The sequence below is a fragment of the Gambusia affinis genome, linkage group LG19 (assembly GCF_019740435.1).
Source record: "Gambusia affinis linkage group LG19, SWU_Gaff_1.0, whole genome shotgun sequence".
NCBI classification, from domain to species: Eukaryota; Metazoa; Chordata; class Actinopteri; order Cyprinodontiformes; family Poeciliidae; genus Gambusia; species Gambusia affinis.
In genome coordinates, this window is record NC_057886.1 from 2,984,728 (window position 1) to 2,996,009 (window position 11,282).

At 40.6% G+C, this 11,282-nt stretch overlaps 1 protein-coding gene across 1 annotated transcript; it reads left to right on the forward strand.

The window, feature by feature from the left end:
• The first annotated feature begins 6,104 nt into the window (after positions 1-6,104).
• Positions 6,105-9,086, forward strand: carhsp1 (calcium regulated heat stable protein 1). Its single transcript, XM_044099250.1, has 4 exons — positions 6,105-6,236; positions 6,548-6,656; positions 7,663-7,785; positions 8,553-9,086. The coding sequence occupies exons 1-4, from the start codon at positions 6,155-6,157 to the stop codon at positions 8,713-8,715; spliced, it is 477 nt and encodes a 158-aa protein (XP_043955185.1). The 5' UTR covers positions 6,105-6,154; the 3' UTR covers positions 8,716-9,086.
• The last annotated feature ends 2,196 nt before the right edge of the window (positions 9,087-11,282 follow it).

Below are 11,282 nucleotides of genomic sequence, written 5' to 3' on the forward strand. Positions count from 1 at the left end.
ACTCTCGGCTACAGAGATGCTGCACTGACGCACATTGCTGGGCTGAGTCATGAAATTCTCAGATCAGGATCATTGTTTGCTGTCACACAGGCACATCTCATTTGGCCTTGTGCACACAAACACTCTCACACACTTGCGTCCATATTCACAGGAGACTCTGTAGAACATGCAGGCTGCGTTTGCGCGGTGCCCCCGATGTCGGTCGGCGTATTCAAGGTTTTCAGTGAGCTGCCCGGAGCTGCTCATGTTCCCGGTTCACTTCATCCATTCATTTCAGTTACTGTCTCACAAAGGCAGCACTATAACAGACCCAACATCTGCTACCAAGGCTCCAATGCTCACAGGATGGGGGGAAATACTGAAAACTGAAAATGTGATTGCAGATATTCTCGTTTTTGTTATGTTTACCTTGAAACATTGTTTCTTAGTTTCAGGTTTTTCACTTATCTGAAGTATCTACATCTTTTGATCAGGTTGTGATGAAAATATTTAAAATCTTGCACTTTGATATATTTGATTCTCTTCATCCCCGTTTTGATTTAAAAAGCGCAAAGACTAAGATGGCAGGTAATCGATTGGCACCATTTCTGATGAGACCTTTTGGTCTCCAGGTGATCTGTAGTGTTTGTGGTTGTCATGCGACAAAAACCTGGCATCCTTTCATCTGCCTGTCAGCAGGAGAGCAAAACTCCCCCACGCTAAATGTCAATGCAGATTGTAGATAAAGCTGAAGGTGAAGTGACGAGACCTGCAGATGAAACAAGGAAAAAAAAAAATCACTTTGTCTCTTATCTGCAAGATTTGTTTTTCACTTCAAATATTTTTAGGTTTTCATTTTTAGATGTACGTTTCTATGTGAACGGAAATGTGCATTTTCTAACATTCCATTTTTATTTAGCACGCAGGCTAACAACTGGGTGAACCTGTGAGGGTGCCGTAACAGTAGAAGAGATGATGTAGACACAGATTTAGCTCAGACACAAGCTTCTTTCACAAAGCGGTTAATTGAGGCTGCAAAAGCAGCAAAACGTCTCGGGCTCAACCTGAAGTCTTTCCTGAACGACGCAAATTCATTTCTTAGAGGCCGGATATTGTTGCGCGCTGTTTTGTTGTTGTTTTTTTCCCCCCCTCAGGTTGTGTGTTTATTTTGTCACACGGTTACAAGCTCACTCTCCAAACTTGTCTAGTTTGGATTTCCTGCCTCATCCAGCAGGATGGGAGGATCACGACTTCCTCCCATTCATTACTCAGCTGTCTGATAAGTTTAGCAAAAGTACATATTTTAGCCATTGTTTAGTTTTAGCCATTGGAAACTGATCAATGTTCTAAAGATTAACAACTGAACAGTCAGCTCTGATACCCAGGCTAACATAGTTACCACGTATACGCATGACAACACTGTTGCTTTAAAGAGCAATGTGCAACATTCTCTCTCTGGTTGCATTGAACTTTTAACTCACCAATCACATTCTGGATGCTGAACTCTCCAAACTTTTAGTGAGCTAAAAATAAATATTATAGAACACAAAAAACATTAGTAGCCACCCTACAGTGATAAAGCAGGAAGTGTAAGAAAAACCTTTGATCTTACCTACCACTGATTACTTGGATCATGAAACAAGTGGTGTCAAAACTTCTCCCCAACTCTGAGAAGGTGATGCAAATTATACACTTCATAGCATCTTTAAATGGGATATATTTACAAATCAGGGCTTTCATCCTACACAGAACTCTCTGGATGCAACATCCCATCTCCTAGATATTTAAAGGAGTAGGATTACAATCATTTTTTTGTGCTATACAATGATTGTGTCATTTTATAGCACAATCAACTAACTGTTACCTTCAGTTGTCATAAAAATGCTGCATGAAACAAATATGACTTAGAAGAAATTTGACTTCCTTATTTAACTCCTTGAAAGAGTCAGAAAGCTGCTGCTCCTTCAGAGGCTCCGCCTTCAGGAAGTCGTCACAACATGGCTCCTCTATTAACCCTCTAACAGTTTTTTTTTTTTTTTTTTTTCCCAGCGCTGCTCTGAGAAGCAGCTCCTTTAACGAGCCCAGCAGGTGAGCAGCTCCTCCAGGTGTTTGCTAATTGCTGCTGGCTAGTCTGAATGTTAAGATCGGTCAATTTTACACGATACCGCCCCTTTAACTGTCACAGCAAAGCTCTCTCTACAATACTGTACAGTTAGGGGGCCGCTCTTTGTTAGGAATTATCCGAGTAATATGCATGCAAAATAATCGCTAAGGTAGAAAGCTAATATTACTTCCTGCTGAAATCTGAGCGCTTGTTTCTCCACACGCGTGTTATTCTGCAGAGTGGTGTGTGTGTGTGTGTGTGTTTGGCCCCACGGGGCCGATGTGTGGCGTTTTGAATGATCAGGTGTTTGCATGCTGGCTGCGCCCCGGTGGACCGGTATGTGCTGCGTCGGCGGGGTCATTAGGTGACGGGGGTTCCATAGAGAACGGGCATGGAAACGTCTGTGAGAGCGGAGGAGAAAAACAAAGAGAGCGGCGTTTTGTTGCGTCTGCCTGACAAAGTCCTGAACACGGAGTGGAAGGAGAAACTCTTAAACAAAGTTGCTGTTTTCATATTGTTCTAAATACAGCTTTTGTTTTCATGTTGCCAAGATAAACTCTTAGTTGCTGCTTAGATTTAATTATAACCTTCCACCAAATATCTAACCAAATGTTGGTCATGACGACATTTTCACACGACTTTATTACAGACACAGTTCAAGCCGAAGATGTTTTAATGTTTCCTCATCAAATCAAGTGATTCTTTCTGTTCCAGTACAATTTTTCTTTTCTTTTCTTCCAACTCTAGAGGCGCCGAGTCGACAGTCTTTTGGCTTTATTGACCCCGGCCAATAGCTCAGTAGGTAGGAGACCAAAAGTGTAGCTCCTGTCAGAAATATATGCAGACATTAATTTAGCCTGCCGGAGAGAGTGAACTTCAGCAGAGAAGAACAGGAAGGTGGAACATTTTGAACATGGAAACATGGAAATGTCGGCTGGCTTTTGTAAATCTCAAGTAATCACTAATAACTGCTGAAGACGATTGTTTCTGTTGTTTTGTTTTAAATAGTAAAAGCCTTTTTATCTCTTCTACTCGCTGTGAGAGATCATCTCTGCTGCTAAGAATAGAGCCACAATGGCAGAAAGCTGATGATTCAAAAGATAAGTGCTTTATTAATTCAAGTAATTAAAAAAATATATATGTTAGGGTTGAGAATATGGGCAAAAGAGGTTGGTTTTTATTTATGAGATCGTCTCATTTGTTTGAATGAATCTTTCTACCAGCTCTAATTTTACCTCCCACTTTTAAAGAAGAGCTGCTTGGTAAACTACAAGCTGGTTGGTGAGATTACTGAAGACATTGAGTTTGTCACAATAAATCGATTAGTCGTACAATAAATGAAAATGAGCTCAATAATTTCAGTTTGCATGATTTATCATTTTTCTCTCTTTCTACCAAAAACCGAACGACTAAATTCTGTTTTTTTTAAAGGCCAGTTTTGTTTACAGAGACTTGATTATTAATTTTATTTGTTGTTTCTGTTGTTTTGTTTGTGTATTTCAAATGTCTTCCAGTTCCAGTCTTAATTTAATGTTCAGTATAATTTAAAGGTTGTTCTTTGACGATGTGTTCCTGCGTTATTTTGCCGTATCTGTCATATTACTTGAAAATGGCCTCAAAACAACAATTTATCACAATAACTTCTAGGACAACTCATCATCCAACATACTGCATCGTTGTAGTTATAGATTATTTTCGTTTCAAATTGACGGGTTTTGGCTAAAACATTTACAGACATTAAAGATGAAATCAATATATTTTGTACAGTTTCGGTTTCACTAAAACTGAATATTTCTGGGACTTTTCAGTAAGTTACCTTATTTTTATTTTTTTTGAGTGAATCCTCCAGTTAACGATCAATCAGTTACTAAATCAGTTGACTGTAATTTCAATAAACAATTACAGTAATCACGATTAATTCAGCCCTAAAATAGAGATTGACCTTGACAGTACTGTGAAACTTCAACATTTTAATTTGGTTGCCCTTTATTTCCCTCCAATCATTTTGTCAGAATTTACATTATTGTACATAATTCCCAATAAACGTTTTTTTTTTTTTTTAGTCATAGCAATAAAGATCAGGTCACACAGCCGACACAGGGTGAAAATCCATGGTTAGGAAAAACCCAACTCCATTGGATCAGTAGAAAAACACACAGACAATAATCTGCTTTTTGCAAAAACACGCTGATTGTTCCAATAACTGGTGAAACCTTCGTTATTGGACGATTATTGGACGTGGAGTCCACTGTGCTGGTGGACTTGAGTTGTGTCTCATGACAGCTGGCAGTGGGAGACACTGAGACTGTTGTTCTGCGAAGTGGTAAAGATAAATGAAGCATGCTGTTCAGAGAGGGAGCAATCGCATTAACTCATTGTTTATTGAGTTTAGTCCAATCAGAGGGCAGAATCTCTCTGCTCTCTGTTCCTGCAAAGTGTGTTCAGACCACTGGAAGGAACCCTTCACATGTTTGGACTCACCGGTCTTCTTCTGAGAAGCTGTAAACATGGAGGCGTGATGCTCTACTCAGCTTATCAATTAATCATCAATCATTTATTGGTGAATTATTGGTGTCTCTGATTTGCAATGTTTCTGTGGAAGTTGGGCTTTTCCTGTGTTTCTTCATGCGTGTCCGACACAGCTAAAGAACCCATCAGAACACACACACACACCAACTTTATGTTTTGTTTGTTTTTTTTTAAGACGGTAGCTTTGTGGAGGTTTATGTTATCCTACATCAAATCGCTGAAGAAAACTGGATTCATCCTGTGGAGACGGCAGCTCCAGTTACCACGGTGAACAGGCCGTCTAGTTCAGCCAGGCGCGTTTGGACTCGCCTTACACACGAGCTGCTCTGGACAACATGGCAGCATTTCAGGGAGACAATAACCAATAAAAACTAGTCATTTCTGAAAAAGCTAGAAATGACAGGCTGTCATTATAGCTGCAGATGGTTATTACACTGTCTGTGATCCCACAGCAGCTGCCATAAATGGCACAATGTGGACATGGCAATTAAGTAAAGTTAATTTATAAATAAACCCATAAACGCACTCTGAACAGAACATGGTGGTGGTAGCTTCAGGAACTGGAGATGCTTTTCCTCTGCTGGGGCAGAGAGGCTGGTCAGAGAGAGGTCAGGGTAAACACAGAGAAAACCTGAGGATATCTAGCAGGATACTGACGCCAAACGGCCAGAGATGCAACAAACTGGTTTGGACCAAATTATTCTCACCGGTTGGAGTGGACCAGTCAAAGCCTAGCCCTTAATAGCCCAAAATATGGTTAGCAAAATAAGGCCTTAAAATGCTTTAAATCATTATTTTTTTTTTATACAAGTTGCCCTTAAATATGTTAATCACATGTCTTTCATTTTTTAATTAATATGTTTTTTCCCTTTTTGAGAGACTTTTCTGTCAGGCAAACATTTGAGTCACACAGACGGATTCATTGCACTCTATGACTTGGGGCGGTTGAGGCAAACTAGCAGCTAATATACCCTTGCTAATTAGCTCACTGGTAGCTATCTCTCTTACCATTTGTGATTATAGTTGTAGATATGAACACATCTCCAGAGCGCCGAGTCTTTCTGCTTTCTGTTCTGGTGGATTTGATGTGAAGCCGATCAGATTTCACTGCAACTCAAACTCAGCTATAGAAGCCAGCTGATGGTGGGTGTGAGGTAGTTGGAGTCCTTTATTCAGCCGGTTTAATGGCCAGTAAATAATAAAAAGGCAGCTCTTACATAATTGACCAATCAAACCTCAGCGACTGTTTGTCAACCAATTAGAGGAGAGCTGGATAAAGGGATCTGGTTTCCCTCCTCTGTCAGGTCACAGTGACATCAAAGCGCTCTCAAATTATTGTTGCCATGGTAACGAGTTGTGCGACCATTTCCCAAGTCGGCCACTGCGTCTGGGTTAGAGTTTATTTGTCCCCAGGGAGGGAAGAAGGTGAAATGTTTCTCTGTGTCCATGTCGCTCCTCTGAAGCCATCCTCCTGTCCTCCTCCCTCCATCTTTAGAGTGCTGCTCCGTGACCTCCTGACCCCGTGACGCCGACTCTTCCAACATGTCTTCTGAAGCCACGCCCATCCAGGAGTCTCGACCTGTGACCCCTCCGCTGACCTCCCCAAAATCTCCATGTTCACCAGGTAAAAAATGAGTTTTGTATTGTTTTGTCCATTTGGTTCATGTGTGTATTAGAGCGCACTTAATGTGCTAATAATGGTGCAAAGTTTTTTGGATTAGCACTTTAGCCCTTATGCTAACTCTGAAAACATTTAGCATACTTTGCTTCATTTTTAGCTGTTCCAGGTCAATTCTAAAGCACTAATTTACTTTCCTGTTTGATAAACTTTACTCTGGGAAAAAAAATGGACGTCTGTGTTGAAGTTTTGGTTATCAGCTCATCTACTTCTGTGTGTGACGTTTGTTCATGTGAAATCTTTTCGTTCATTTTCAGAGTCTCTGCATCTTCCAACCTACAAGCTCAGAGAACGCTCGCCTTCCCCAATGAGAGACTTCCTCATCCCCAGCCCTCTGCCCACACGCAGGAACAGGACCATCTCGGCGTGAGGACACACACACACACACATATAAAGTTATTAGTACTATCCAGATAGTACATGTAGCAGTCATGTGGAGGTTCAGTGTGAAACATTTACATTAGTTCCTTTACAGCGACAAAATGATGCTGATTAAATACAATAACCAGGGAGCCGTCAAAACGTTTCTGCACAAAGTAAAAACTGTATCAACTAACTATGTTGCTGCTGTTCAAATGCAACATATGTTAACCTCCAGCTTAACCTTCCTAATGTACTTTTCTTTCACCTTTTCTCTTCCTGTCGTCTCTGGTTTTGCTTCTCAAAGCAGCGCAGTAACCAGCTTCACGGGCTGGACCCAGCAGTGTTGGTTTTTCAAAATAAAGTACATTTTAACATTTCATGATGCTTAATTTCACACTCTAATTATGGTTAGTATAAGTGTGCAAATATAGGCTGCATGTAATATACTGTACGTTGTTTTAACGTGTGTTTTCAAGAAAGACCTTTATGCTGAAGGTGTGGTGTCTTTTATTTTGCCATGGCAGCGTGCCACAATCAGTTACCAAGATTTATTTATTTATGTTTTCAATCCGAACAAGCTGATATAGTCAGAGGTATCTTCAGGGCCACTGTAACACAGACTGCTACAGGAGATCCTTCCTGCCTTCAGCCGTCTCTGAAGAAACCTGGATAGTTTGACTCCTTAAAACATCCAGGTTTTTTTTTTTGGTTTTTTTTTTTTTTTTAAATGAAGTCTCTTTGGATTACATTTCCTGACATTTAAAGACAAAACTTCAGTTCCTGCTGAAATTGTAACACTTTTATTTGAATCTAGAGTAAATTTCAATCACTTTAATGTCCTAATAATGTGGAATTTAATAATGTTATTTGAACTATTGCAACAAACAACATCAATAGATTTTTAAGCCACAGATTAGATGCACAGGGGACATAAACAAAGATTTAAAACACATATATAAATGTATAACCTGTAATCTCTCCATATATCCCCTCCTGTCTGGTGCTGCAGGTCCACCCGGGCAGCAGAGGGCCCCGTGTTTTCTGGAGTGTGTAAATGTTTCTCCCGCTCCAAAGGCCACGGCTTCATCACACCTTCAGACGGAGGCAACGACATCTTCGTCCACATCTCAGAGTAAGTGTGTGTGTGTGCCCTGCTTTCCCACCTGTGATGAGGTGCTTTGGTTTGAATCACCGTCATCTGACCTCAGAAACACACACACAGAGAGCAGGGAGGAGTGTGTAGGAGGGCCACCTTCACCCCGATGCCTTTGTTTTCAGCCTCAGACGTCAGAGGAACACACACACACACTCCCACACACACTCCCTCCACCCCCATGGATGTGAAGTAAAAAGACATGGGTACATCCAGACGAAACCTGATGGAACGACTTGATTTCAGCAGATTGGATGAAAATGAGCTGACAGGCTGCAGAGTTAAACGAACTCTGAGCAGGAAGCTTCTGGTTTAAACCGTTTCCATTCGTTACTTCTAAGGCTCATTTCTTGACCTTCAGGGAAGCAAAATGTATTAAAAGATCAAACGGGGATCTGGAATCTCTGCAAAGACACACTGATGAGATAAATGGGAAAATTTAAGTGATTTTAATTTACTATAGTGGTTATACTACTGTTGTGTAAATATATTGCATAAAAATAATAGTTAATATTTAACTCTGCAACTGGGAGAGATTTTAAATGTCCAAAATAAAGTACAAATAAAATGGATACTGAAACTTCTGTAAACAAAGAGACACGAGAAAAACAAACCATCATGCAAATGGAAGTTATGGAGCTCATATTCACTTATCATGGGATTAATTGATTTCTTTTTATGACGGACCCGACACCGAGTTATTTTGAAAGCTCTGCTTCCCGTGTGTGTTTTGTTTTGTCTTCCAGCGTTGAGGGCGAGTACGTCCCGGTGGAAGGAGACGAGGTGACCTACAAGGTCTGCGCCATTCCTCCCAAACACGAGAAGATCCAGGCGGTGGAGGTGAACATCACCCACCTCAAACCAGGCAGCAAGCATGAGACCTGGGGGGGGCACGTCATCAGCAGCTGAGCGTGCCGACCATCACCGTGGAGACGGGGGGTGGGGGGGGGATTTAAAGGTGTGTGAATGGAGGATGCTGTGGGTGAATCATGTTACCAGCCGTCTCTTCTTCTTCTCACTCAAGCGTGAGCCGCCGCCCTTCGACTCCATCCGGACAGAACCCGCTTTTCTTTCCTTGGATCTGAAATCTTGAGCGGAACCGAACCCGCAGCTCTCGTTATTCCTGTAGAACCTCACAGAGATGCGTTTGGAAGTGTTAGGGATCATAAAACGCTCTATGAATGTCGGAGTGTCTCCGCTGATCTGGTGTCGGCTAATCTGACAGAAGCATAAATCCATAATCGTGTCATGTTTGGGTGAAATAAAAGACTTTTAACGATTCCTGTCTGCTGGTTTCTTCTTTTTTTTTATATATAAATGGCAGCTGCGTTTCCATTATGTGTGCAAAGCTTTAATATTCTGCTAAGGTCCAAAAAACACAATTGCAATGGCAGTGTTTCCTTTAAACAAGAAATCCAGTTACAATCTTGTCAATAAGTTTAACATAAGTTAAAGAAAACAACATGGCCTCCTGCCACTTCCTGTCGTCTTCTTCGTATTTTCCACCAGTAGTGATATCTTGTTTGATCACATGACTCGCTAAATGCTAAAAAAGTGTTTGAATTGAAATATGATTCTGTTGATATTTAGGGGGTGGGGGGTGCTCCCGGACGCCCACAGGTGGGCGCCGTGGAAACTGTTGTCTGGGATTTCCCTCCTGGATCTGTAACCACAGCAACCTTGACCTTGGCCAGGAGAAAGATGATGAATCTGACGCTAAAAGTCATCCTGTTGTTCCTTCATGGCTGCTTTCAGAAGCTTGTGGTAGGTCACTGTGTTGTCATGGAGAAACGCTGCCAATTTTCTCGATAACTTTCAATAACTTCTTGTGTCGTTCCATCCTGGAGACAATAAGAGTGTAGCGGAGGAGGCCTGGAACATGGCAGCACTTCCTTCCTTCTTCAGTGAATCAAACCCAAAGATAAACTGTGTTGAACTCGGAGGAATTGAGCTCTGAAGACATTTACATCCAACAGCTGAACTTGGATCCTCTTCCTTTAATTTTCACTTACTCTGGGTTCATTTTCCCGTCTTAGTTAAATTTCTGGTGGATCTCGTCAGCAGCAGTTCTGCTTCTAGGAATGTGAACACATTCTTTTCTAGATCTCCCTTGAGCCTTTGTGTCAGCTGTGTTTGGTGGTTCTGGTTCTTTTTTTTCTAGCTCAAGAAAAGTTAACTTTTGTAATCTCTGTTTAAAATCTGCTCTTATTGTACTTGAGTCATCTTTTACTGATGAAATTACGCCTATCTAAAACATTTTAAGTGCCAAATCAGATGAAACCTGATTAAGTCTATACGTTTTCATAACGCTGTTTGTTTTTCACTTTCATCCGCAGCACTCAGTCAGTGAGGTTCTGGACTTGTTTGCCACCTTCTCTTTGCTTTTGATTTTGGAAAACAGTCAGATCTTTCCAAAGCTGTAGGGCACATATGACTTAGTCCTTTAGGTCTAGAAATTCTACACTTTGGCTCTTCTGCTGAAAAAAAAAAAGATTTCAGAAGGGCACTTTATTGTCCAGAGGAGAAATTTCAGGTGCTCTAGCTCCTCCTAGAGTCTATTTTTGCACATTGCTGGTAAAACGTATCTCTGCATGGACTGGACAGAAGTTACATGCCAGGCCTCCGTCATTTAGCTAGCGCTAGCTTAGTTAGCCCACTTTACAATGTCTAACACCATAAAACTCTAAACTCTAAATTAATCCTTTGAGAAAAATCAATGTTCTTATTATGTTTGGGTTTCCTACCTCAAAAAACAAAAAAAACTACATTTTATTGCTATGGTATTACTTGATAATAAACTGAGCCATCCAGTTTCCTCAGATGTTACTACAGACTTCCTGACCTGAAGGAGCACAAACCTCTGATGTTTTTAAAAACGTGCTCACTTTGTTTGACTTTTAGTTCTTAGAATCACTTTGGTCCAAATTTCTATCTGTAGTTTTATTGCACTTCAAAAAATAATTGTAGCTACTGTATTTTGTTTTGTGTCCAGTGTGTAATTTTTTAAAGCAAATTAGTCAAAATTAAATAGAAATATTTGCATTTTTATTCATTTATTTTAATTGTGATTGTAGTTTTTACTCATTTAAATATTTTTCTGCATAGGTTTTGTTTTCTCATCATTCTGAGCGCAGTTTAATTTTGTTAAATGCATGTTTCTGGTTCTCCCTCCTGTTCAGCTCAGTAGGGGATTTTTCTCTCTCTCTTTTTGTTACTGGTGTTTGTTCCGTTTGCTTCCTGATCTTATCTAATGTAAATCACTTGTTGTCTATGGAAAATGCTGGATAAATATAGACAGACAGAGAGAAAAGGGAGCCACATTCCTGCTCCCCTCTTGACGTCTGAACAGAAACTGAAAGCGGAGTGAAGGAAACCGTTCCCATCAAACCGGAAAATTCGACTTAACAGCAGAAACCGATCTCAGGTTTTACAAAAGCACCACTTTTTGTGTGTGTGTGTGTGTGGAAAGAAAGTTA

Excerpts from the sequence above, each read along its gene's own strand:
- carhsp1 (XM_044099250.1), top strand. The coding sequence starts at position 6,155 with ATGTCTTCTGAAGCCACGCCCATCCAGGAGTCTCGACCTGTGACCCCT. Across the intron at positions 6,237-6,547 it reads AAAATCTCCATGTTCACCAG|AGTCTCTGCATCTTCCAACC; the intron begins GTAAAAAATGAG and ends GTTCATTTTCAG. Across the intron at positions 7,786-8,552 it reads ATCTTCGTCCACATCTCAGA|CGTTGAGGGCGAGTACGTCC; the intron begins GTAAGTGTGTGT and ends TTTGTCTTCCAG.